General features: G+C 46.5%; 10 protein-coding genes across 10 annotated transcripts; 5 read left to right on the top strand and 5 right to left on the bottom strand.

Moving 5' to 3' along the window:
• Positions 1-878: 878 nt before the first annotated feature.
• Positions 879-2,183, bottom strand: N7479_009683 (uncharacterized protein; the record flags this gene model as incomplete). Its single annotated transcript, XM_057257376.1, has 4 exons — positions 879-1,296; positions 1,381-1,523; positions 1,605-1,829; positions 1,917-2,183. The coding sequence occupies 4 exons, from the start codon at positions 2,181-2,183 to the stop codon at positions 879-881; spliced, it is 1,053 nt and encodes a 350-aa protein (XP_057104834.1).
• Positions 2,184-3,102: 919 nt separating this feature from the next.
• N7479_009682 (uncharacterized protein) lies at positions 3,103-5,119 on the top strand (the record flags this gene model as incomplete). The annotated part of the gene is made up of 8 exons (XM_057257375.1): positions 3,103-3,234; positions 3,303-3,373; positions 3,429-3,452; positions 3,505-3,594; positions 3,653-3,735; positions 3,788-4,185; positions 4,248-4,580; positions 4,637-5,119. The coding sequence occupies 8 exons, from the start codon at positions 3,103-3,105 to the stop codon at positions 5,117-5,119; spliced, it is 1,614 nt and encodes a 537-aa protein (XP_057104833.1).
• Positions 5,120-5,515: 396 nt separating this feature from the next.
• On the bottom strand, positions 5,516-6,955 carry N7479_009681 (uncharacterized protein; the record flags this gene model as incomplete). The annotated part of the gene is made up of 1 exon (XM_057257374.1): positions 5,516-6,955. The coding sequence occupies one exon, from the start codon at positions 6,953-6,955 to the stop codon at positions 5,516-5,518; it is 1,440 nt and encodes a 479-aa protein (XP_057104832.1).
• A 158-nt stretch (positions 6,956-7,113) lies between these two features.
• N7479_009680 (glycoside hydrolase family 18 protein) lies at positions 7,114-10,170 on the bottom strand (the record flags this gene model as incomplete). The annotated part of the gene is made up of 6 exons (XM_057257373.1): positions 7,114-7,661; positions 7,721-7,810; positions 7,858-8,102; positions 8,154-8,437; positions 8,495-9,887; positions 9,941-10,170. 6 exons carry the CDS (start codon positions 10,168-10,170, stop codon positions 7,114-7,116), a joined length of 2,790 nt encoding a protein of 929 aa, XP_057104831.1.
• A 1,247-nt stretch (positions 10,171-11,417) lies between these two features.
• N7479_009679 (LysM peptidoglycan-binding domain-containing protein) lies at positions 11,418-13,317 on the top strand (the record flags this gene model as incomplete). The annotated part of the gene is made up of 5 exons (XM_057257372.1): positions 11,418-11,805; positions 11,861-12,275; positions 12,324-12,860; positions 12,919-13,044; positions 13,101-13,317. The coding sequence occupies 5 exons, from the start codon at positions 11,418-11,420 to the stop codon at positions 13,315-13,317; spliced, it is 1,683 nt and encodes a 560-aa protein (XP_057104830.1).
• A 1,034-nt stretch (positions 13,318-14,351) lies between these two features.
• N7479_009678 (uncharacterized protein) lies at positions 14,352-15,045 on the top strand (the record flags this gene model as incomplete). Its single annotated transcript, XM_057257371.1, has 2 exons — positions 14,352-14,745; positions 14,816-15,045. The coding sequence occupies 2 exons, from the start codon at positions 14,352-14,354 to the stop codon at positions 15,043-15,045; spliced, it is 624 nt and encodes a 207-aa protein (XP_057104829.1).
• Positions 15,046-15,999: 954 nt separating this feature from the next.
• Positions 16,000-16,614, bottom strand: N7479_009677 (uncharacterized protein; the record flags this gene model as incomplete). The annotated part of the gene is made up of 1 exon (XM_057257370.1): positions 16,000-16,614. One exon carries the CDS (start codon positions 16,612-16,614, stop codon positions 16,000-16,002), a length of 615 nt encoding a protein of 204 aa, XP_057104828.1.
• A 2,564-nt stretch (positions 16,615-19,178) lies between these two features.
• N7479_009676 (dynein light chain Tctex-type family protein) lies at positions 19,179-19,849 on the top strand (the record flags this gene model as incomplete). The annotated part of the gene is made up of 4 exons (XM_057257369.1): positions 19,179-19,205; positions 19,315-19,353; positions 19,413-19,487; positions 19,565-19,849. 4 exons carry the CDS (start codon positions 19,179-19,181, stop codon positions 19,847-19,849), a joined length of 426 nt encoding a protein of 141 aa, XP_057104827.1.
• A 646-nt stretch (positions 19,850-20,495) lies between these two features.
• N7479_009675 (WD40 repeat domain-containing protein) lies at positions 20,496-22,058 on the bottom strand (the record flags this gene model as incomplete). The annotated part of the gene is made up of 4 exons (XM_057257368.1): positions 20,496-21,137; positions 21,193-21,688; positions 21,782-21,803; positions 21,878-22,058. The coding sequence occupies 4 exons, from the start codon at positions 22,056-22,058 to the stop codon at positions 20,496-20,498; spliced, it is 1,341 nt and encodes a 446-aa protein (XP_057104826.1).
• Positions 22,059-22,768: 710 nt separating this feature from the next.
• On the top strand, positions 22,769-24,195 carry N7479_009674 (uncharacterized protein; the record flags this gene model as incomplete). Its single annotated transcript, XM_057257367.1, has 2 exons — positions 22,769-23,701; positions 23,764-24,195. 2 exons carry the CDS (start codon positions 22,769-22,771, stop codon positions 24,193-24,195), a joined length of 1,365 nt encoding a protein of 454 aa, XP_057104825.1.
• Between the last annotated feature and the right edge of the window lie 2,551 nt (positions 24,196-26,746).

Genomic DNA, 26,746 nt, shown 5'->3' with positions numbered 1-26,746 from the left:
GCGTCCTGTAAGTGCCCGATTTATTTTGGTCATTTATCGTTGGTCAATTATTTGCCGCTAAGGAGTATTAGAGCACCTGTTTCTTGATATTATTATTCTGCCATCCTGATACGCACCTGTGGACGACTACCGTATGGAGAAAACAGCATTGGATTCCTATAAATGGCACGAAAAAGACAGAGAGAAGAGGAGAGCGGGAAGGGAAGAGAGCGGGGAGCTATTCTAGGATCTGTCACATGCGGTCTAACCCCCTTGTGAGGTGCCTCATACATCCCCCAACACTAGGCGAGGTTCCAGGCCGAGACCTTTGACCCAAAAAATAAGTCGCGTAGAAGCCTAGAGAGGATGGAAGATAGAAAGTGCACTCCACTACCTTCATTATATATTTCTTATGCGGGTTTCGGGTTTGTGTGTATTTACTAGATGTACGGAGTAGGAATAGGCTAATTCCACGCTCTTTACAAATCAGCCGCCTTATATTTCTAGGATGCACTGTGTGCTTCTAACTCGGTATTTTGTTTCGAGCTATTCAGCTGGATAAAGCGCCTACATAGTCGTACACAACTAGTTAAACTGCAATAAGGGAATTGAACTTGAATTGATTGATTGATCAGACGGGAACTCGAGTGAATATGCATGTACAAACATCTACAAAGCCTTATAAGGGAACATTGAATGCAGAAAGACTTGGAAAATAAGTCGGCCTAGATCTAAGAGTATGCTATACCGGAAGCTATTGACTTGTGGGCATGTGGAAAACTTTGCATTTGTCAACTCAATCCGACCAAGTAGTTTGTCCAATCCAAGAATGGCATCGAAGAATATCGCATATCGCGTCCAGTGTAAATACATAGCCACTAGCTGAGTTGACCGCACAATTACTTGATAATACTCCTAGCCTGGGGGTGTATCTGCGACTCCGCAATCATGTCTGCCTGGCTCGATTGGCTGTCGACCTCCCAGTCCTGGGTGACCAAGATTCGATCTCGTCGCATTGGCAAAGGGAAGCTCTCATGACTCTCTAATTTGATCTTGCGGTCCCGAGACTTGGACCCCTGTGATTGTGAGCGCATCTTGTAGCTCGAAGAGGTCGGGTCTTGCACACCATCGAGCCTGAGTCCGTTCGATCGCATCCAAGACAAGAAAGGGCTGAGCTGTCCCCAGCAGGCCGTCACAATACTCAGGCACTGAATGATCACTTCAAAAATGGTGATCTCGCACATCTCAAACGTCGGGTCCTTGGTCTTCGTGCCTTTTTTGAGGAAGGCGAGCTCCACAATCGTAGCGATCGTCACACTATCAGGGGAAAGAGGATTAGTTTGGGATTTGGGACCATGCAGAGGAGATTAAGAGAGCACTTCGAAGAGCCATATCACTCACAATAGACGAGGCAGGAAGATACCCGCAAAGACCAGGCGTCGGCCTAGGGTCGTTTGGACGCTAGATATCAGGATCATTGCCTGTGTGACAATCAAGAGATCGGTAACGATGATAGAGATAGCTATAAAGTAGCGCCAAGCTAACTGAATAATTCCAGTCCAATTCCATCAGTGTTATCCTAATTCAGGGCGTAGGAAATGATAGGGAAGAAAGAAGATACTTACCAGGTTGAAGCATTGGCCGTTCTGGAAGTCCCAGGTACGGGGCAGAGAGCATTGGAATGCGGTCCCTAAGATTGCAACAACTGCCCATACATATAGAATGACCTCGACGCCTCTGGCAAGCCATTTATCTTTGGCTGATGGTGTAAGACTTCGGATAAATACCACCAGAGATAGTTTCGAGAACATGAGGCTTAAGAGATATAGAAGGGACGCCGCGAAGAGGTTCTGGCAATGAACAGATTAGCTTTAGTTCTAAAAAATCAAACAAAATCACGAGAAATCAGAAGACACATGAAATCAGAAGATTCATACTTTCATCAGCTGTTCCATCTCGGCATCGGAGACATCCTTATAATGCTTCCCATAACCGGACCCAACTGCCAGTGAAACAACAATACTCTGCCCGATGCCAAAGATCAGAGACGCAATGATCAGAAAATCATCCGTGGTAAGCTTTTTGAATAGTCGAATTTTGGTTCCTAGTCGAGCAGAAACGCTAAAAATGATGGTGACCAAAAGGACCCAGTCACTCACATTAACCGCTGGGTCTTTGGTGTCGCCTTTAAATCGTGTCCCCATTGAGTCAAAATATGTAACGGGTTACCTGAAAAGAGAAAAAGAGAGAAAGAAAATTATTAAAGACTATGGTCAGGCTGACAGTATATGCATTGTGCTTTTGTTATATCGCTGTGTGCTTCCTGGTTCAGTTTCCAGTGCCCAGAACAGAGTGACTAGGATGTAAATTGCAAATTCCCTTCTTAGCGCAAATACGATAGATAGATATAAAGGAATTGTTCCGGAAAAACGTTGTTATGATGGCTCCTGGTCCCCTATCTCATCTGACGCTTGTTACTTTCCCATGCCATCTCTATATGTGTTCCATATGTGTTTTGTCTATTATCTATAGATATTTCGTTTTCATTGTCTCTTGTTCCGGCGGCTTTTTTTTTTCATAACAATCATTGAAGGACGAAATAGTAGTATCAAAAGTCCTATTACGCTCAACCCCCTTTCTTCTCTCCCCTGTCAACGGGCTTTACTCGAAGGATTTGCTACGAGTTACGACTTCCGGCCCCTCGCTTTAGGCAATTAATTGTTGCCCTATGAGTAGCCACCATCTTTATAAGGCCCACATCAAACCACTGTGGCGTAGTTTAATTGGGTATGGTGCGCTTCCTGACTTCCCGCGTCTGATCGGCACGATCGACATTCCCACAAAGTCCTAAGCCTCCTTGGGGGCGGCGGACCGAGCCTTGGCATGAAATTGCAACAATCATATGCATCAGCGCTATCCACTTGCGTATATCCAATGCTAGTCAATGTAACACACATCCATGTAGTTTCAAGTTGAATCCCCTTCTCGGATTCCGATACTTGCCCGGTGGGCTTTCTCCGACCTGTGATTGTACTTTTAACTTAGTGGCATCCCTTGTATTTATCCCGGTGTTAACATTTCACTCTTTATTCTACTCCTGAAAAAAGCCAGAAGAGAGAAGCCATGGTGACCTATGAATTGAAGAGCAATACTTCCGTCACCAGCAGGGGTGGAAGCGGGGGAGAGGAGAACTCTCTGATGCGGGAGCGTGATAATGCGCATCTCCAACGGATGGGAAAGAAGCCAGTCCTCAAGGTATGCAATACATTCTTCAAGCCCAGAAATTTCACGTTGCCAGAATATTAACACCTCCACCTAACCAGCGCAACTTCGGCATCTTATCGATCCTTGGTTTCAGCTGTACTATTCTGGGTACTTGGGAAGGTCTACTTGGGTAAGTCGGCCCAATTCCAAATTTTCAACCAGTCCATCGTTAATCAGTCGCATAGTACTTTCACAGGCCCTCTCACAAAGTTTGTTCACACATGACCTGCCGTTTTGCAACATTCTCTAACCAGATTTCAGTGGCGGCTCCGGTGGTGCGATATATGCCTACCTCTTCGGGTGGGTTGGCTGTTTTGCCAATTTCATGGTGTTGTCGGAATTAGCCTCCATGTATGTTTCTCATTCTCGCTTTATCAAGGTTAAAGAACCAGAGCTAATTGTCAAATAGGGCGCCTACTGCAGGAGGCCAATACCACTGGGCTGCCATGCTTGCCCCGGCCAAACTCCAGAAGTTTCTGAGTTTCGTTACAGGTATGATTTGGCCTCCCGCCCATACTGAAATTGCTGACATTTGGCCTCATAGGATGGTTTGCCGTTCTCGGTTGGCAGAGTGCCTTCGCTGCCTGCGCGTTTTTAACAGGAAAGATGATCCAGGGTGCTGCGATCCTAGGAAACAACTTGTACAATGCTCTACCTTGGCAGGGTACATTGATTATCTGGGGCTCACTAATTCTAGCATTGACAATTAACTTGCTCGGTGGCAACTTGCTGCCCCGCCTTGAGGCGGTCCTTTTAGTTGTCCATATTCTTGGCTTTTTCGGCATCATTATCCCCCTCGTCTATATGGCAGATCATAACACGAAGGAGCAGGTGTTTCTATCTTTTCAGAACGGAGGAGGCTTTGCCACACAGGGACTATCCTGGTTCGTTGGTATGACCGCCTGTGCCTTTGCCTTTGGTGGAGGTGATGCCGCAGTGCATGTCAGTTAGCTTGGAGTTCCCTTTGCCTTTATACGCTTGTAGCTAACAAGCCCCGCGAACAGATGTCCGAAGAGGTCGCAAATGCCTCCACCGTCATTCCCAATGCTCTTATGATCAGCGTCGGAATCAACGGCTCCCTCGGCTTTGGCATGATACTTGTTATGATGTTCTGCACCGACTCCGATCTCGGTGGTAAGCTAGGGAGCATCACTGGATATAACTTCATGGGTATCTTCATGGAAGCCACAAACTCAGTGCCAGGTTCGTTGGCTATGTGTGCCATCGTTATCACAATTTATGTCTGCTCGCTCATGGGTCTACTGGCCGCGGCGTCTCGGCAGCTTTGGTCTTTCTCTCGAGATAGGGGAGTTCCTGGGTGGCGATGGTGGAGTCAGGTAAACACTTCTCTATTCATTAAATGCCTTGCATGATCTAACATTTATTCTTCCAGATTTCTTCAACAAGACAGTTGCCTATTTTCGCCATCCTCCTTACAGTGACTGTCGCTACTTTGCTTTCCCTGATTAACATTGGTTCGCATACTGCCATGGAAGACATTGTGTCCATGGCAGTAGCAGGTATTTACCTTTCCTACCTCATGGTCTCGATCCTGCTATTTTACCGCCGAGTCCGTGGCGACATCTCCCGATATAATGACAATGAGGATGATATTATCAACGTCCCGGGCGCAAAGCTTGTCTGGGGGCCTTTCCATTGCCCTGGCCTCATTGGTACCGCTATCAACGGGTATGCGATAATCTACATCAGCATAGTTATCTTTTTCAGCTTCTGGCCAAGCACAATGGACCCAACAGTGGAGACAATGAACTGGAGTGTTCTGGCAATTGGAGGCAGCGCCTTCCTTGCTATTATATATTACATTGTGCGCGCTCGGCACGTCTACAAGGGCCCTATTGTGGAAGTCTCACTATAAAGAGTTGAAAAAGTATCTGATGTCCGAGATTAAAACACATCTGTCACATGATACCGTCACCAGCGAATTTCATGAAGATATTCGCACAACCACTATGACGGATGATTCCATTGATCAAATTTACAAAAAGTATGATATTGGCACCAAAGAAAGAAGAATTTAATTCTGAGCATTCTAGTATTTTTTCTTGTAGTAGTTAAAATTTTATCCGTATAGAGTAACGAAACCTTTAATAGCAGGTTTAATATTGAAAAAAATACACAAGATGAAGGGAAATGCGATGAGACCCATTGTGTGTTCTGCTGTTGGGTTCATTTGTTGAACAACCAAAGTCACAAAGTACCTGAGAACTGTAACTACCGATGTGCTTCTGAATATGTACATCTGTTGCCGGTGTCATGCTTCGTTGCAAGCTTCCCACAGGGTACGGGGCGTCAGGTCCTCCCGATTTTTACAATTGTTGTAGACCTCCTCGCCTCCTTCCATCTCCCGTAATAGCTTCATAGCTCTGGGATCGCCATTCAAGGCAGTAGCAAGATAGTGCAATGCAGTATTTCCATCCACATCCTGGGCCCGTACATCGATCCCCGCATCGGCAAGCACGCGAAGGATGCTGAGTTGTGCATCCTGCTCAGTAGGAGTCAATGGTGTTGGTGGATTAATAGGAGGAAATGGCACCTCGCTAGCAATTTTATTTGTTGTTTTCAAGTGCAGCGGGCTGGGTTGTGAATGCGGAAGCCACCTCGAATCCAGGGTGCGGGCGCAATGAACACTTCGCACGGCATCAGGAACTTCTCGGTTCATAGACATTGAGGTAAGTGGGAGCGAGGCGATATGAAGCAACGTATGACCTAAGGCCGTCATACCTGCGCTAGATAGTGGCATGGGAAGAAACGATAGGAGTTCAAGGTCATGGCGAGCAACTGCTAAATGAAGTGGATGAATTTCGAAGATGGGAGTGCGAAGATTCAAGTCGATATCCGGATGCGCAAGAAGATGTTTGATACAGGCCCGAATATTAGGATCATTTGGATCACATCGCCCTAGTGCAAAAGAAAGGGGCGGAAATGCAATTGTAGGAGCTACCATTGCCCGATAATTTGGAGAATAATGATATTCATTGAGTAGTCGTTCAAGCATAGCGTGTTGACCGTTTTCGATGGCCTCATGGATAGGAGATGTGATGCTTAGTGACGATGGCTTAGTATCATCGAAGTGGCTGGAAGCGCTGATCCAGGCAGACTCGTCTGCCCCCGCTTCACGAACTAGCGCGAAGATCTCCTCAAAGCCTAGGCCAGCAGCCACCTCCAGAGCCGTGTTGCCTTTATTCATTCTTAGTCTCTGGCCTGGGACATTGGGCTCAGTCCAAAATCGTGGAAAGCTGGTGCGCCGCTCCTCCAGTTCAGCTTGTGTTAACGGCTGTATCTGGTCGGTGATTCCCTTACTCTCTGCGACTTTTAGGATATGCAGTCGTGAGGGGCACGGACCAAAGCTTGAGATGTCGACTTTGGCGTCTCGGCCACGCATAAACCTTGCAGAGTAGTCAGATAAATCCCAAATATGGATGCCTGTGGGGTCTGCACCACAGGCCAGAAGCATCCGAACATTGTCTGCTGAATTAACGCGAATGGCAGCGGTGAGCGGAGATTCGTAGGTGCCCATGTTGCTGCCACTAATATTCGCATTGGGAGAGCAGCCTGCTAGTTCGCGAATTTTTCGTTTATGGTAATCCAACAGAGCACGAAGTACCGCTGGGTTGGGATTACCAGCAGCTCGAATGGCTGCGGACTCCTCAACACCCCATGTGACATCTTCTCTGGTGAGTTTATATGACATGGCGTGGCGGTAAAGCTAAAGAAGAGCTAGAGAAGAAGAGGGCTAATGCTTTATATTTAACTTGCTCAAGTGCGGGGTTGTCTCGGTGATATCATAGCAGCTATTTGACATGAGTCATTCCATCCTGTTTCCTTCGCTTATATTTATGATCTGCATATCTACACATCGTCATTGTCATCCATCATGTCGTCCTCAGCAGCTTCACCCAAAATATAATTAGGGGTGAAGGGTCGACTCTGCCGATAACGGCCCCATTCAAAGAGCCATCGCGTTGGGCATGGATCGTCCTCATCGCGATATCTCGTCAACTGGCCTCGTTGAGCTCCCGTGAATGTTTGCTCTGTTGCCAAGTCCTCTTCGTACAGATAATTTGCAAAACGCCAAATCCTCCGGTGATGCTCGCTATTATAGTCGTCCTCCCGTCCATTGCCAGGATAGAAGTAATGAGTGTCAGGAGTCACGTCGTTGCCCGTATTGCAATTCAAAACGTGAGCCCGTCGATTTACACCTTGATTTTCGTTGCCATCCACACGAGGATAGCGATTTTGCGCAACATACTCCTGACCATGGAAGGCCACTATCGCGTATATTCCGGCCCGAAATACACCTGCACGCTCCATTATATGGTCGAAGTGGAAATGAAACACCGCGTATTGATCGCTGTCAGACTCCCGATATTCCGGGCCATCGGGCAGTCGCCACACAACTGCATAATATAAGCAGAAGTCTACATTGCACATTGCTGGTCAAGATAATGTCACTTACTTTCCAAAATTTCCTCCCCTCTGCCGGTACGGACCAACATCTCATACTCTAAGGTCAATCTACCGTCCATAATTCCCTGCATTATATACCCTATTCTGGTCAGCGCGCGTTCAGGGTTTGATAGATAGGAATCATACCCCAGCTTGGTTCTCCATATCCTTCTGAGGAACTATAAAGCTCCTCCGATTCCGCAATGTTTCTGGCAAACACACTCTTCGCCACCGATAGGAGAACCGTAGCGTTGGAACGCTTATCAAGTCCCGCAGCAGGACAAGCCAACTCGCAAAGCTGGGACCCAGCATCAGAGTCTGCAACCTCATCACTCCCATGTGTCCCTAAGCACAGAAGACTCTCGGTTCGTGAAATAGGCTCGGCATTAGGCCTATACCATCAATTCAGTTAATGCTCTGGAGAAATGAAATACCGTACTTACCACTCAGCCTGGAACTGAAGAATTTCGTCCAGGGTCACTAAGGGATCACTAGAATTATACTCGCTCTCCATCAACGTCATCTGATAGGTTGGGCTGTTACGCTTCGCGATAGCAGTCAAATGGATTAGCAGACTAGTCCAGTCTGCCTTGTTCAAACTATGACGCTTTTGCAAACCCATCTCGATGGTGTCCCGCTTTGAATACTGGCGTTGACCTTTGTCACAGACAGGATCTTTGGAGTACTTCTGTAGCTGAGTTTTAAAAGCAGTAACAAGGGGATCATTCTACTTTTGTTAGCAAAAATTGCAAGTAATAATGACCACAAATGGACTTCCACATACACTCGTAGCTGGCGAATCGCAACAGAATGATCCATATCCCGACAAGCACCCAGAAGGATCGGTCGCGATGGAAGCTTTCCCGGCAGGGCATGTTCCAGTGCACTGGAAGGGAATAGAACCCCAGATCTTTCCACCATGGTAGTACCAGTCGCAGTTCTCGTATGGAGGGGGCTGATCACAGCAGAATGACTTGTAACCGACAATACAAGGCTCCTCTCCACCAGCACCGTAATTGGAATAAGTTAATCGCTCCCGTCCCGAAGGGCACCCTGCATTGCTATGAATTCCAGCACAGAAAGGCGCACTTCCTGACCAGCCACACTCAGAAACTGCTTTATTAGCCGCAGTCTGCGTACAGCAAAGCACTTTGTGCCCAGTCCAACAACTTTTTCCAGTTCCACTGATGCTGCTTGACACTTCAACTTCTCCCTTGTGACATTTGCCATTGCAGAATGGAGCCCCACCACGCCACTCGCAGGTGGGCATGTTGTCAGTTGGACAGCAGTAAAGACGGGATTCGCCCTTCGGACATCCAGTATTGGTACCAGTGTTACCTCTGTTCTTGCCATCACTCCGCTGGGCAGGGCTAAGGCCATTCGGACAAGATTTGCCGCATTCACCTAACTGACAAGATTGAACTTGATCAGTGGTAGAAGCAAGTGATTTGGCTGATAATGCGATTGTGCTACGGCCCGTCAGCTTTGATAGTGCGGCCGAAGCTGTGCCCTCAGAATCATCTGTCGACACGGCCCATACCATGGTACCGCCAAGACAGTGGCTATTGGCATAGTCCAGTTTCAGCTTGAGAGTTTCCTCGTCATCATAGCTAACCCACTGGTTCTCGCCCCAAGTCACCATCTTGACAGCGGCCTTCTTGTCCAAGGTCACCTTGGCGTTATCTTTATCTATCACCCGCTTGATCTCTGAGTATGAGAGTGTCCCGACTGAGTCCGTGCAAGACCCTGCATTGCCGCCCGATGTAAAAATACAGCCGGGAGTATTGCAACTGGGATCAGCGAGAGTGAATGACCGGCCATAAAACCCTAGACCGAGTACGACGTGGTCGGGGTCAATCTTATTCCGCCAAAGGAGCTCTAATGCCAAGTTGACTTCGGTCAAGTTGGTATGCGCATTGATATAAGGGCCCAGATATTTGTTGGTGTTGTCCCAAGTACCGTGCAGGTCATAGGACATAATATTGAACCAGTCAATTGTCTTTTCGATCTCGACAATATCGAAGTGTTGCATATACCAGTAGGAAGATGGGATGGTGATGGTGAGCCCGTATTTATGTCCACTTGATGCGAGTGCATTCCGAAGATTCTTCAAGAAAGAAGTGAAATTTTTGTAGTCGGCGGCCTTCCCTGAGCGCTCTTCAGCTACTGGATATTCCCTATATTGCACAGTCAGTGGTGCGAGTACCAACGAAGGGTGAGATAAACATACCAATCAAGGTCAACGCCGTCAAAGCCGTATGTTTCCAAGAAGGAAAGCAAGGATTCAAAAAACTTCTTCTGTGCCGACTCTGATCCAGCCAGGTCCGAAAAGGTGGTAGCAGTGGGTTGATCAGGGTCGTTCATGCTCCAGCCTCCAATAGATATCCAAGTCTGGAGGTCAGGATATAGATTCTTGAGTCCAGTGAATCTTTTATATAATGCAACATCCCCACTATCCATCGGGGCGACTTTGAATGAAGTGGGATCAATGAAGGCAAATGCAAAATTTAGATGTGTGTATGATCCAAGAGGAATCGCTATCTGATGTCAATACCACTGGGCGCAAGAAATATATGGGCAAGGAAAACCTACATTCTGGGTACATTTTGTCACATTTGCGGTTAATTCCCCAGCTCTCATAGTATCCAATTGTACGCTTAGAAGAGCTAGATCCGGAGCAGCTGGGAGACTCAATCGTTTTGTTACCGCAAAAATCCTTGGTGGTTCCACAAAAGCCATATTCAGAACAGCACACGTTGAGGGGACATTTGTCTGCCGTAGACCACTTCTTAAAGTCAGCTCTTTTCAATGGATTCGACTGAGGATGAAGTGGCAAATACCTTCATACCCCAACCTGGGTTGCAATCTGACTTGCTATCACAATTGGATATACAGCTGTCTCCGCAGAAGTCGGGTCCCATTCCACAGACTCCTGTTTTTGAACAGCAGCCAAGTTCACATGGCTTATCGGCACTGCATGTGTAGTCCTGACCAAAGCAGGAACAGCACCATAGTGCGAGTAGAAGTAGAGCCCAAGTCTTCATTCTGGGCCATATAACAATACAAGATATCAAGTATAATACGGGTGTCCAAAGCACACCAAAAAGATGCCAAAAGAAGTATCCAAAGACACGAGGCTGCTCACTGGGCCTCAACTTCTTCTACCGGGCCTAAATACCCTGATTGCACATGCAATAACATATCCTAGTGGAGGCCGGGATTTTTTCGCCCCAAAATCCTTGTTCATCCCACCCTCCATCAAAAGCACTAAATCTCTAGGTGATCCTGTTCCAAGTTTGCTACAACTACCCCTCTTGTAGATGAACAAATGAAAGCGTTATCGGAAAGAGGATATTGTTTTCCCGATGGGTTTTACATCACTTGGATTACGATCCCTGTCTCCTTCGGAGATTTACTACCTTTTGAAGAACATACTAGTGGCACCGGACACTTTTAGTGCAATAGGGGTCAGGTTTCCCCTCGCCCTAGTTGCACTAGTTGTTTCAGATATCCGATCTACATACTCGATGTCATGATTCAATCTTATGAAGTCAGTCCTGTTGGGGAAAAAAAGAAAATACCTCACCTTGACATCAGGAAATGAAAGCTGCGTGGTTTGGGTATACATCCACCCACCCTCCACCTGCTGATCCTACTTCTCCATGGTCTGTTGATACTGCAGAAAGATTTTGAGAATACCTGCAGCCATGAAACTTACTTCTATACTTTTTGTCACTCACCTCGCGTCTGTCTTTGCGCAGATCGATCTATACGAATATGGAATCAATGCCACAGCCCTTATCTCAGACGGATGCACTTCTGCGTTGAGGAAAGAGCTAGACTGTGATCCTTTTCTTGTTACACTTTCCATGTCGGACTACTTTGGTCAAGTGGGCAATGAAACCTTCCAAGATCAATTATGTGATGATGGTTGTGGTAACGCATTAGAGGCATATCATTCTTCTGTGAAACAACAATGTGCTGGTGATGTCGAGCCCTGGGATGGAGTCCCTGCTGTTTGGGCTGGAGATGTCTTATGGTCGACATGGAACAGGACTTGCCTGAAGGACCCTAAGACTAACACATACTGCACCGGTATATGCCTCGATTCCTATTATTAAAATGTGGTTACCCGATTAACAATTCATAGATGCGATCGGAGACATCCAAACAGTCTTAGGTGACATTGATACGGCCTTGTCGGCAGTATCAAAAGATCAACTATGCTCGACATGCGTGTTAGATCTGATACAGCAAATGCAAAAGACGGCGTATTCCAACTACGACGAGCAGTTGGTGGATGAATATGTCAAAATCCAGGACATATGCAACACAGGGGCCCTGCCCACTGAAGTGCAGCCCCCGGCTACCAATATGACCGCCATCCCTGGCATCGACTACTCAACTCCCTCTAACGCCTCGTGCCTCTCTGGAAACTTCTACTCTGCCAAGTCCGGCGATGACATGCAGTCCATTGCCAAGGCCCAGAAAGTTCCCACTGGCCCGCTGAGAACGCTCAACGGGATCTTCCCAGATGGATCGAACTTGCTTGCTGGACAGAATTTGTAGGATCATCTTTTTTTCATTATTGGATCTATTACTTACATTTCTAGGTGCCTTCCACGAGCTTGTCCTGTCTATCTAGTCCAAGATGGAGACACCTGCAACTCCATCGCTGATTCCTACGATCTCACCATTGCGGATCTCATAAGCTATAACCCATCCCTTAACAGGGCGTGTTCGAACCTGAACTCCGGTGATAATGTCTGTGTAGCCGCCTCCGGTCAAACATACACACCAACCACCATTCCTGGTGCCACTGCTACAAAAACAGCCCAATACGCATCTAGCACTGTCGCAGCAGCCGGTCCAACAGGTTATGGAACCACAAATGAGTGTGGAGGCTATTATCCCGCTGCTGATGGGGATAACTGCGAACAAATCTCCCTCATATACTCAATTAGCCTTGATCTTTTCCTTACAATCAATCCATCAATCAACGCAGCCTGTTCAAACCTGTTTCCAGGTCTGTATTACTGCGTCTATCCGACCGCAAATTGGAATGCCACTACCAATGGAACAACTACGTCGACATACGTGACACCCCCTGCTCCCACTCCGACTGGGACGACCTCCGATTGCTACACTTGGTAAGTAAATCATAAATGTCACGCGATAAATTTTACAAACTAAATTAAATTCTTCTAGGCATACTATCGTCGGTGGGGATACTTGCTCGCTTTTGCAGAACGTGTACGGAATCACATTCGCGCAGCTTCAGACTTGGAACCCGCAACTTGATGAGAAGTGCTCCAATTTGCTCCTTGATGCCGCGTAAGCCTTTTTCATTTTACCTCATTCTTATACAAAAACCAGCTAATCTATTATAGTTACTGTGTTCGCGGCGATACAGACACGACCACCACTTCCACCACAAAAACAGCTGGAACAACAACATCGAAGACCACGACCACGACCACGACGAACCAGCCGACACAAACCTCTATTCCAGCCCCAGGCCCGACTCAAGATGGAGTTCCCAAAAACTGCAATAGCTGGGTTATGCAAAAAGAAGGTAAGTGGTCTGTAATCGCTGATTGGACTTGACTGACGAAGTGAAGGGGTATATTGCTACGACATGGCCGCTAGTGCTGGAATCGCGCTTGAAAAGTTGTACGAGCTTAACCCGGCTCTTAATGGGGATTGTTCAGGGTTGTGGGCCGGATATGCTTACTGCATCGGGGTTTCAGTCTAAATGGGCAGGCTGTTTGGTGCTTCGCACTCTTGGGGTATTCACTCATGCTATAGTGGTCATATACGAGCTGTCTTACCCAAGCTTTATAATTATCACACAAATATGAGTCTACGCATTTGTATATCCATCGTCTCTTCAATTTGAATCAGATTTCCGATAATGCAGGAGTATGAAGAAATTATGTATGGACCTCATAAATTCACCGGAATAGCTCGCAACCCACACAGAGAAGTAATGACAGCATAATAAGCCTTTTAGCAAGTGGATTTTCTTCGCAACAACAGTGATTATCGATGAGCAGTGGCTTTCAGCAAGACAAATAGGTTCATACTAAGCAAAACCCTTTTTTTTTTTTTTACATCGGTTTTATTCAGTCAGTCCTTGGTATTGAGAAATATATACTTGAATTCATTTCCTCGGCTAACTGCTCGGCGTAAAATCCAGACGGAGATATTTATCAGTATGGGTCACTATATACTACCCACAGGTATATACTGAGATGGGGTTATTGGGGGCCAAAGCATAACTCCTCACTCCGGGGGCCAACGCAAGTGGCTGGGCCTCTGGGCGTTTTTCAATTTCTATACCTAGTCGAAGGATTCAGAAATCCAGTGGACCCTTGCAACTCTCTTATCATCTCGCACCTGATCCCTCTTTCAAACGTTCTTCTCGCTGCTCAACCCGCCCCTTGAAACAACATCCCAGTCCCCGTAACCACCATTAGGCGAACTTTATTCCTCACTCCGGAGTCCGAAGGCATGTTTCATCGAGAAATCGCCCCCAGCCTATTTTTATCAAATTATATTAAACACGCCTGCCTTGATGCGAGTCTCCTAGTCAATACCCTTTCGCTTAACGCTTGAATACATATTCTGACAATTCTGACATGGGATCAGCAACAAATTCTCTCGTGTTAGAACTAGCGACACCGGAAGATGTCCCCGCCATCACTGAGGTATGGTTCGCTTCCTTCACACAGCCGGTGATCGGGCAAATTTTCCCCAATACCCCCGGTATGCACCAATGGCACCGGGATTGGCACATGGGAGATATTCAAAAGTCTCACCACAGATACCTACGTGTTGTTGACACCGAGTCGAAAGACGAGCAAGGCCGACCACGGCTAGTTGCATTTGGCAAATGGGACCTGGCCATGCCAGATGATCGAGGCCGTCGCTTCCCACAATGGCATGCGGACTCGCCTTACCAGCAATGCGAGGATTTGATTGAAAATTTGGAGAAGGCCAGGAAGCGCGTGATGGGTGATGAGAAACATTACTGTATGAACGAGGCGAGACCCATTTCAAATCTCCGAAGACATTTTTACTGACACCCAAAACCAAAAAAAAGACCTAGACACACTCGGCACTCATCCTGATTATCAACGGCGAGGAGCTGGCTCTATGATTGTCCAGTGGGGATGCGACCTAGCGGATAAGGATGGTGTTGCGGCCTACGTGGATGCTAGCAAGGAGGGGGCATCGCTATACTTGAAACATGGCTTCGTGGATTTCAGTCCACCTGGCTCGGAAGTGGCTGCGATGGCTCGTCCTAAGGCGGGTCCGATCGATCGCACTTGACTTGCGGGGTTCCGTGTTGCGAGCTCTGTTGTCGGAGAAGGGGGAAAATATATTTCACCTTAATGACTTGTATTGTAGCTCATACCTGGCTGTCATCTCGCAGAATTTATCTTCCCTAGAGAAATATAAAGTACAACGCCTATTCTTCATAACCTGAGGAGCCTTGATTCGGAAAATTTATTCCCAAGGTGACCGGATAGCCTGTTCATTGGTTTTTCGGCGAATTCTAGACTACAACAAAGGCAGTTCGACGATGTCTCTACGTTTATAAATACATCGTACATAGAAATATAATACTAATAGCACTTGCGTTCGAATCAATCGGCAATTTTATTTTCGTCTATACAACCAACTTGACTAAATATATTGTTCGGAAAAGTGTACTCATAAAGCCAGTGACACTAGTTAAAAAAGCATCCAAGCTGCAGGTAGTGACGTAATACATACCAAAATAACTAACGTCCTTCACAAGCGAGCTGCGCACACAAGCGAGCTGCGCAGTCGAAACACCATAGTAAAATCGATGTATGCTACACTTATATCTCCACAACCAAACGTTTTTTATTAACAGTAGTTTGCCGATAGAGATTGATAAGAATTTTTAGTAGTATACATCAATTTCGAGTGGATTAAAAACCTGCATTATTATGGTATCGAAAATTACGTCTCTAAATCCTGTGAATTTATATATCTCAGTCATGAATTTCTTAACCTTGCTTAAATTCCCCCAAACTCCTAAAAGGAGCAAGATATTACATGAAAAGCATAAGGCTATAAGGAAAAGTTCGCAAAGACAAGTATTGTTGAGATATTTAGTTGTAATTTATCGCATTTACTATAGGTATCGGACTGCGCAGCTCGCTTGTGTGCGCAGCTCGCATGTGAAATACGTTAACTAACTAAGTCTTGGAAGAGATACCTATCATAGCGCATCTGAAATCTCAAAACGCATATTCAGGCGTTGAAAGTTTTCACCATCGTGAAACGTAAGGATGCTTGCAACTCTCTTTTGGCCTTGGGCCTATGCACACAAAATAAAAGCTGCAATAGTCTATTACCCAGTATAGCATCATACTCGGGTGAAGGATACCAGAAACTCACGAGGTTACTAGGGTACTGGAGCTTTTGAGCTTTATACACCCTATCGCGAACGCATGCCACTGTGTCAGTTTTAGTAATATCAGTCACAAATATGCATTTAAGGCTATCAAGGGGATATTCCAACTCATAGGCAGCCTTCGTGAATCCCGACATGTGTGGAGCATGACTTCTCCTCGATCGGCGGATCCAGTCGATGAACACCACCCCTGGTCCAGTGCGTCCCTGCCAGCCCACTGGTGGGCCTTCTCGATTCTCGATTTCTATACGCTTAAGCTCAGCCGGTAGATCAGGATAGACCACCTCGTCCCACGATGGATCCAACTTGAGCCATACAGAAAAGTCCTGGTGTTCGCTGTCATATGACATAGCGAATGGGGATAGACGGAATGGGCACGACGGTTCATGGAAGTGCTCAATCCATCTCCGTAGTTTGTGTCCATGTTCTTCCCATGAGCTGTTCCGAGGCATTGTGAAGGGCTTGGAGAACTGGGTTAGATGGGATAAGAGAAACGGTCTCAAACAATACCCACTAGCTTGTGAATCTAATTGGATTGAAAGATTTTGTCAGTCATATAGCTTTATGTATGTATCATATCACAAACCGTGAACAAAGCACGCTGATTAATATCATTGTTTGAATAAAGTCTAAGTAAAGAACGAGTACAAAGCCAAAGTGAACAAGGAGATGAGACCCGAAGAAAAAAGAAGATAATTAGGCAAGGATAAATAATAAGCCTGGAGCTAAAACAAAAATTTGTCAAAAATCAAAGAGGAATATCAACCAAAGCACCAGTATCCATTAGAAGTTACTCTAATCACTAACAGATATTCATCATGTTTCCATGGGGAATCTTAGCTGTATCTGACACATCCGTACAGCTACAGTATCTTACACATATGATGCCATTTTCCCCCAGTTACCAGTCTCTCGGCGAAGTACTTACATATTTGACCCGGGAGTCGATCGCTGCTAAGAAGAAAGAATCATTCTTGGCCATCCATCGTCTAGGAGGCTTGCATCAGGATTCAACTATCCGCAACTTATTCTATAGCCCTGAGAGCAGGAATGAAGTTGTCCTGGATTTTGAAAGGCATGGGATTCTCGGGACACGTTCTATTCTTGGACTATTATCCTCAAATCGCACAGGCACAGTTCGGATCCTGGTGTGGAGAAAAAGGTGGCGGAATATGTTTTGACGCAAGAACTAAATGTAACGCTATGTGATGTGCGGTCTATTGATCCAAACTAGGATACTTGATACAAATTCGCTTACAAGCTGGTGCTTCACGCCAGTGGGCCTAGTGTAGAAGCAACCGATGCCCGAGGTTGTCTTTATTTTTTGGGGTTTTTCTTGCAAATCGCACTTGACTAATGAAATAATAAATCGGCCTCTAGAGACTAAAACATATGGAAAGACATGTCTTATTACTGGGAACTTTAGATTCAAATGTCTACATAGACTACATGCAGGAACAAGCTCGGGATGACATCATTATAGCCGGGAGCTACGGGCCGCCATGTGGCAGAATCCTCCGCATTTGAACAGTTTGTTCAAGGTTTTTATATAGCCGAGATCAGACTCGAGAAAAATCGCGAAGGGCGCGTGTCAGAAATTAACTCTTGCTAAATGAGTGAAGTTCCTCAACAGAGAAGAAGAGGACAGTCCTGTAGGGACAGATGAAGAAGATGAAGATGAAGACCCAGATGCTGGGACAGAAGAAATTTTGGGATATCATATGGAGTCGTGACCCGGCTTTGGCTATCAAAATAGATTAGTATAATATCAATGGAGACTATCGTCTGCCAAGTGGCTGAAGATTACCCTTCATACACCAACACGCACTGGACACTTGCTTTCTTTGTCTTTTTTAAAGATAGGCCCGAAAATATGGGCATAAAATGAGCATCCTTCCTTGCGCTGCTATTGTTTCCCTTCTCTCTAGTCTTTTAGCCTAACTACTGACGATATATACATGCAAAAGAGGTAGAATAGGACTTGGGGGGCTCCTTCCTTATTAAGTCGTAGCACTTGGTTCAAACTATAGACTCTTAATCTCAATTAATCGCATCCGATATTGGGTTGCTTTCATACTAGACACCATGTTTGGAGCCAGAATCAATCTCAGAAGTCTTCCACATCTCTCTCACTTCTCTCCGATGTAGGATATCAAGGAGAAACTTATTTCTGCGTGGCTAGCCCGGGTACTTCGTTAATATCTTTCTTGCAATTTCAAAACCACCCACAGCCTTTGTATCTTTTCAAATTTCTCCTGGATCATGTTCAAGTCATTCGAGATATCCCTAGCGTACTCAATTTAAAAATGCAGAAATGGCTTTCGATTTCTCATACACAACTAGCTTTTCACCACATGCCCACAATATGCTATTCAGATAGATTACTCATTCCCACCCTTTCTACCTAGCCCAAAGAAAAAAAGACATCAAGAAGTATATGATCATAATAACTTATATGGAAAGTTCGTACATATCGAAGTCCCATGGCGTTTTCAAGGACGTTGTTATCTCATATTAGACATCAATTGCACTCAAGATAGTATCGGAGATTATATACGGGATTCACCTCCATATCAGATCAACACACCACCTGAAGTGTATAAACCACAACCTTTATACTCCACACCGCCATGGCAGAATCAAGCTCGCGCCAAACCACTTTAGGTCAAGCGTTCCAATGATTGCCAAACATCCAAACAATCCACGTTAGATTGCAAGGACAGTCTTACAAGCATCACGCAATCATAATCATACCTGCTATTCAGATCCAATCAAGGTACGCGAAGATATTTCTGCTGTTTGAAACAGGTAGTGCGCCGATATTCGTCACCAGTTGCGCCCCTTCTCCCCGCATTGCTCCAGGGTCGCGGGCATACCCCGTGGTATTTGGGACATGATGTCAGGCCAATGGAGTCTACACGCGTTCAAGTTTGAGTCAGTCTACTCGCATACTAACAAAATTATCCGTATAGCATCCTCAAACCTTCCAAAAGCCACCACATTCAATTTATTCACAATGTCTGCCGAAGGCGCCTCTGCATCGGTAAGTTAGGTTGACACCCAGTGACACTACGGATCAATGTGCTATTCCTGCAGTGAAAATAACCCGCACTACCATTGCATTGTCACAAACGATACTAACGACCCTCCAGCCCATCCCCATTGAGGATCTCACTAAGATCACCACCGAGGTACGCCCACTCCTAAAAATACCCCGTGGAATGAACCCCGCGCTAACATTTCACCTCAGGCCTGTCAAAATGCCCTCGAGAACAGCCAGGGCTACGAGCACGACAATGTCGGAGCCTGGAACTCCCAGATTATCGTAAGCGTCACTATCCAGCCAACAAGCACTACCCATACTGCGCATGACAACACTGATACTAACAATCTCCTGTACAGAACACCGTCCTCAAGGCCCTGATCACCGCTACCGCACCCACCGAAGCCTCCAAGCCCCCTCCCTACCGCTTCACCGTCAACAGCACAATCGTTCAGCAGGGTGTAATTGACCCGTCCGTCGCTGCCAATGGCACACTCAGCAATGCTGGTAAGCGTGGTATGCACTCCGCCTCTGGGGCGTTCTGGGACGTCAACCGCGACGGCATGTGGACTTTCAAGTACCCCGGTGCTGAAGAGCGCGGGATGGATGTTGTTGTCTGTGTGACGTGGTTTGCCGTCGTATAAGGACGGGGCTGACTGTTGGTTGGCTTGTTCTATCATGAACATATCCATGGATGGCATAAAATTCCATAAGCGGAGCTGGTTCCTTTGTCTGAGAGAGGTTCCGAGGACTTTTCATCGGATTTGGGTCATGGGCTTCATCTTTTCTTTTTCATGTACTTGAACATTTGTTTTTAGTGCTCTGGGTATTTTCAGATCTGTTCTTTTTCTTTTTCGTGTGATTTGATTTGAGTTCGGTCTGAGCGTGGTGTTGTGTTTTCTTTTAGTTTATGGAGACTTGCCTGCTTTGTTCGAGAAATTGAATAGCCTTGTCAACGTGTAGGAGATGTGTTACCCTGCCTGGAGTATGTAGGGTAGAGGAAGGAAACGTGGAATAAATGTTTGATTGGTATCTCGAATATGCAATATCCTCGGTAGGATGGAAATAGGCAAAAAAACTGCAAAACAATCCAACGGCAAAGCTTGCCATTGACCAACCCAATACACGCCATATAACCGGAGAAAACATCGCAAGCACCCATCATTACTTGCGCCATGCCATGTATACATATGTAGGTTACCCAAAAGAAGATCAACGCCAATCAAGACCCATTAATTCATAAAAGCAAAACGCCACTTGACCTCGCCAACTCAACTTTTCATCTCGCCCCTAGCGAGGCTCAGAGTAGTCGTTCAAAGCAACGCAGACGGCACCTCGATGGTGGCCACTGTACTGGCGGATAATATTGCCAGTACCAAGCTCCCACAGACGAGCATAGTGGTCGCTGGAAACAGTAACCAGGTATGCAGAGTCTGCGGAGAAAGCGCAGTCCCAGACCCAGCGCTGGTGGTTAGCGAGGGTGGTCTCCAGGAACAATGTGTGGTTGACTGGATCCATGGGGGGCCCGTCAGGGGAAGAAGTGAATGTCTGCTGTGGTGTCTCTTGGCGAGGAGGATTGTCGGTGATACGAAGCAAATCACGGTCTTGAACAGGTGTGTCGAAGATGCGGAGCAGATCTCGAGACGGGGCGGGAACCTCGACAGGGACTATCGGAGCTTCGACCGGTGTTTCAACTGGAGGATTCAATGCCTCTTTCTCCTTCCATTGCTTTAATGCCAGTTTAGCGGGCGGGAAGTCGGCATCTAGATTCCAAACCTTGGCCGTATGATCCGCAGAGCAGGTTGCAAGATGTTTAACATCGGGGGAGAGGAGAACACGAGTGAGGTAGTCCTTGTGAGCTTGGAAGGTGCAGACGGGGATGATGCGGGTGGTTTCGTCAGTTTGGACCATGCGCCACAAGTAGACATTGCCCTGTCGAGGTATTAGTAAAGAACGCTCACATCCTCTGCGAAACCAAGTCACGTACCTTCTTGTTTCCAGCGCAAAGCAACGATCCATCACTGGCCACGCTAACACTGAGAACAGCAGTGTCCTCCTCTGGAATCAATTGATGGGTACAGACGCTCTCGCCCAAGTCCCAGACACGGACCATACCGGCGTGGTCACCGCTGATAAGCTCACCCTGGTTGGGATGAATTACGACATCATTGACGGCAGCCCGGTGGATATAATTTCGCTGCAAGCTGCCGGTTCGTGTATCCCAGACCTTCACAGTTCCGTCCTCGGAACTGGTGACCATCCATTTCCCCTCACAATGGAATGCCACACCGGTAATGTTGTTTGTGTGACCTTCAAAGGTGATCACGGGGTTAGGATTGGTTGACTTGATGTCAAAGAGCTTCACATTGTTGTGGCCCGCGGCAGCCAAGAACCGTTTATCCGGGGTGATGCAAAGACGATTGACTTGGGAGTCTGGATGCTGGATTGTACGGGAACAGATACCCGAGAGCGCTTCCCAAAAGCTATCAGAGAATAGTCAGTAGGGATGCTGCTACCAATTGCCACTCTGTAGGAGCTGGATGAACACCGTGGGCGGCTATCTGAGCTCAACTTACCGAATGGTATGGTCATACCCCGCTAAAATATGCAACCAAGGTAATTAGCTCAATGTCTGGAAGAATGCGGGGAGGTCCTTGTTATATTCCTCGTACCTGTGCATAAAATCACACTCATATTCGCCAGGGCTGAGGCCAAAGGAGTGTAGTGAGAGAAATAGTCGGTTCTCGTTATATCCTCGTTCTGGGAACAACTGGAGTCCCTTGAGCCGTTAAGGGAGCTGGCAAGGCGTGACGGCCCAGACCGAACGTCGGATGGAGTCCCGTTTTCTGCCATGGTTACCACGTGATTGGAGGCCCACGTGAATAGAGCGGTGTCTCTGTTTGATGAAGTGTAGATAAGGTGAGGGCGGTGGGAGGATAAGACGGATGGTGGCGCATAAAATGGAGGCGGTCAAGTAGGTGAACAGAATCACGTCGCGGGTTATTTGTTGACAAAGTGAGCTTAGGGGCGTGAAAATTAGATCAATGTTTTCAATACAGTAGTGGCTTTTTATTTTTTTTTATTTTTTTAAAAAAAAAAAAAAATTGGTGCACTCACTCGCTGTGTCAAATGCGGTAATATCGAGTCTGGATTAGACTGAGCGGTATATTGAGCGGCAAAGTCACAAGCTGGGACACGACGTGTGATTGGCTGTTATAGATTTAAGGTATTGGCAAAATAATTTATTAACCGGCAGAAAAGGAAAAAAAAACATACCAATGCAGCAAAGTACATTATGCGTTTGTCGTTGCGTTTGTCGTCTCTATTGAATCCTATTGGTCCCTATTCATCTCTATTGATTTCTTTAATACAATAGCAATGTTACTTTCCTTATTCCGGTTTGCTCTCTTTGTTCCCATCTATGAGCCCTAGTTCCTTCCTCGACGGCCATTACTATCCCTCCTCGACCTTTGATCTCTTCTTCCTTTCTACTTCCTTTTCATCCCTTCTCTCTTCCAAACTTTCCTCGGTGCCTTACACCTTTCGTCCCATTGTTGATCAAAATGGGTCCCATTGACACCAACTACCCTGCCTTTGGGTTTGACCAGCCTGGTTTTGACTCCCAGGCCCTTTTCAATGGCTTTGCCAATCTCGGTTCCGACGGGCAGCTCAATGGTTCCAATGCTTTCAGCCAATTCGGGAACGGTGAAATGTGCAGCTTTGACGAGTTGTTTTCCGGCATTCCTCTCAATGGCGTCGATCAGTCTGGCTCTGGCATGGTCCCCCCCATGGGGGTGGGCTCCTTCAACTCTGGTCAACCCGGCTTCAATGCGTTGCCCACGGAGTCACCCTTGAACAACTTCAATCAACTCTCGAACACCCCTGTTTATGGTGCCACTCAGTTCACTGCCACCGCATCTTCCTGTGGCTTTGGTCAACCTGCGTTGTCGGCTACGAACAGTTTCGACAAGCCCAATCAAGCCACCCCTGTCAACAAGCCTGTCCGTGGCGCCGCCCAGTTCGCTGCCACCGCCTCTTCCTGTGCCTCTGGTCAGCCTGCGCTGTCGGATATGAACAGCTTCAACAAACCCAATTCTACCACGCCTGTCAACCGCTCTGCCCAGCCAGTCTCCAACAATGTCCCCATGCATGCGCCGTACAGGCAGGTGCCCTACGACCCCTCGGTTGGGATTGCATATTCTCCCGAGGACACTGACGCCGACAAGGTCCAAAAGTGGGAGAACCTCATCGCCCAGGCCAATTTGGCCAATGCCGGCGTGTCTGCCTGTACTCCTCAGATCATTGAAGAAGACACAGTTGAAGAAGGCCCCCAGGATGTGGACTCACCCAACTCTCTGTTTGACTCTCCTCACCCCTCGCCTGACCCCTCGCCTGTCGAGATCGTTGATACTCCCAGCCCCACTCCGCCGACTCCATCCCCTCCACAAGCTCTTGCAGCTACAATGACATCTTCCAAAGCTGCAACCAATGTGACTGTAAGTCCCTACTGACGTTTGACTCATTTATATCGGGGAAATGTGCTAATCATGCGCAACAGGCAAATACCTTTCCTCGCACTGTCCAGCTGCCCCGTGCCTTGACGAACCAGAAGGGTTACGCCCAACACGTTTCGCCATTTGCACCCGTTGCAACACTTGCTCCTCCTTCTGCCTCGACCCCAACTTCCCGCCAGCTTGAGGCCGCGCGAGAGCGAATTCAGAGTTTATCGAAAGAACGCAACTTGTACCAGCGTAATTTGCGAAAGGCGACCATCATTGATCCCAAGACCGGCAAGACCAGCCTTCAAATGCTACAGACAGAGAATACAAGCCTTCGTCGCACCAATGCTAGGCAGTCACGGGAGAATGACAAGCTGAAGCAGGAGCTCCAAGCAACCAACAAGTCGTTCACCGCGCTAGTGGATAGATACAACCACACAATCAAGCAGCTTCACAAGGCACAGCTCGATTTGAAGCAGCTTGGGAAGTAAAGAGGTGGTTTACATAGTACTTCCATTTGCGAGACTTCAAGTGAATTAATCCAAGAGAAATACAACTCTATCTTTAACATCTTTTTCTGGCCTACGACTATCACTGAACATAGGTGTAGCTTGATAAAGAAGACAACTTGGACTAGGCTACATGCATGCCTTCTGAGATGCAAGTATGTCTCCATATCTTTAGGCTTAGCTTTTATCTAGGACTGTTTCGATATTGTAAACTTGATATGACCGGCTGTGGTTCGTAGTAGTTGAGTCTTATTGGGTACGAGTTAACCTGTAGGTATAGGAGAAGCTTAAGCATTGGATGACTTGGAAATATTTCTGCGTGCTCTATTCTGTTAATTTACCATATATGGAAACGGTGAGGATTTTATCCGAGTCTACCAGTATTTAATCCAAATACAGTTCGACCAATTTCTACTATCCAGTAGAGAAGATTTCTTAGGTCTACTATGCATTCACTGCAGTACAAACAAGACATCTGGCACGATCAACTCCCTAGTTACGGCAGTCTCAGCGCTGGCTTAGTGAACGAGTAAGGTAAGTATTATCGACTTCAAGAGAAGAGAGATAAAACAATACGATTTTAGTATTATTCCACGATACTAGCATATACTGTTGGCTCTACTCCACTGCTATATCCTGGGCCGGGTATGTGGAACAGACTGGTGAAGGGGTGATATGGAAAAGGAACAAAAAAATAATCCGTGCCCCAATTACTCCTGGTGAGGATCGAATCACTGACCAGTTTCACCATTGCTAAGCTTCCCAATGTGGTGTCACCCGTGCTCATTGTTCCACCTAACAATCAGATGATCTCGTGTCTCTCACCCACTCGGCCATCCAGGGAGGATTTTGACAGCTTGGTTTTAACTAGAGTCAAGTAGACCACCTGGAAAAATGATTAGTATGTACATGGAGTGTTGATACAGCCAGGGAAGATAGAGAGGTCAATTTAGTCTTTGTTTACTTTTTATAGGACCATACTTCCCAAGAAACACATCTTTCTCTCCTGAAACCTTCACTATCGGATTTCATAGCTCCTGGTCGTTTTACCTCTCCAGCGCACTTCGGCACAATCAACAATTTTCACATTTACTTTCTTCTCCGCGTCTTTGAATGGACTTGCCATATATATTTCTTCAGATATCTCACATATCCCTCGTTGTCTCTCACTTCAGCTTCAGTTTACATACCATTTTACCTTGGGGGTACCTTCACGTGCTCCCCGAGACCAGCTTAAAGAGGACAGCCCACTATTCGTGACTCTCTTCACTAGCTTCTCCTTAACCTACTAGTAGGCAGTTACCAGAAACTTAGGGCTGGTTTTTCATCCATTGGTGCTAGGAAGCTACACTAACTATTCTCATTGGACAAATACCATTCCCTACGCCGTGCAGATTCCGCGAACCTTAACAAATAAGAAGGGCTAAGCCAAGCATATCTCTATATTTACCCCATCGCCATAGACCTTCCTTCTGCTCCCTCTGGACCAACTTCGCCTGGGCTCAAGAACATCCGTTGGCGTATTCAGACCAGTTCCAAAGCGGCAAAGAGCGAAAACTACAATCTTAGAATAGGGAGGACCGGCCTCCAGCTTCTCTAGGAGGATTCAATCTTTTTTTAGGTCAACGCTAAGCAGTGACGGAGGCGTGAGGATCTCAAGTAGGAAACCAAAAAATAAAACAAGAAGACATACCACATTGGTTGAGAATTGAAATCAGAACTCAAGCAGGCCAATCCTCACAGTGTGTCTCGGCAATACAAGAAAATTGTCAAAGATCTAGCTGGACAACCAGGCCACATCCTCACAGACCCTTTCTTACGGTTTTACTTAGCTAGACTTTATAACAATAGGATCGTCTTCGTGCTTTTGACTGTTTTCTACCTTGAGGTGTAAGAGATATAGTCTATCGGGGGTTACGTAAATAGTCCATTAGCTTGCTCGGACGAAGTCCGTGGAGATTTTTACAAATTTAACAAGTCATGGCCACCTTGCGGTCCCTTGCTATACAAATACCCTATATTTAATAAATATACAAAAACAAAAAAAGAATAACATACAACAGTGAGGATTCGCTGGTGGTCACCCACCCAACTACTAACTCACCGGCGTGTGGCTTAAGTACGGCTGAGCGGACGGGAAGCCCTGTTTTCCACACCCTATGGTCGTATGTGCTTAGGATCTTACTGGGAAGAAGAATATGCTGTAAGTAATTGGGTAGAAATAGAGCTATTTGGGTGTTGAAAAGAGCGGGTAAAAACTAGGTAAGAAGCTAGTTAATTGCGTGATTTTATATTATATCCATGAATTTGGAACTGCTCATTGTTTCGTAATGCAGCAAGTTACCTGAAAGCCCTAAGCCTGTATTGTTTTTGCTGAATGGCTGAAAGTGGAATCTAGTAAATATATATATATACGCGCTCTGCTCTACAGCGGTAGGTATACGGCCAGCAGAAAGAAGCAAAGTGGAAGCACGGGCGGCAGCCAATCAGCGGTCGCAAAAATGGAAGCAAAAGATCGATTTGCAAATACATA

This window comes from Penicillium vulpinum, assembly GCF_028829585.1.
Source record: "Penicillium vulpinum strain IBT 29486 chromosome Unknown utg000004l_segment0_segment0, whole genome shotgun sequence".
Taxonomy (NCBI): Eukaryota; Fungi; Ascomycota; class Eurotiomycetes; order Eurotiales; family Aspergillaceae; genus Penicillium; species Penicillium vulpinum.
The sequence above is the reverse complement of the archived record's forward strand: the minus strand, read 5'-3'. Positions and strand labels throughout refer to the sequence as shown.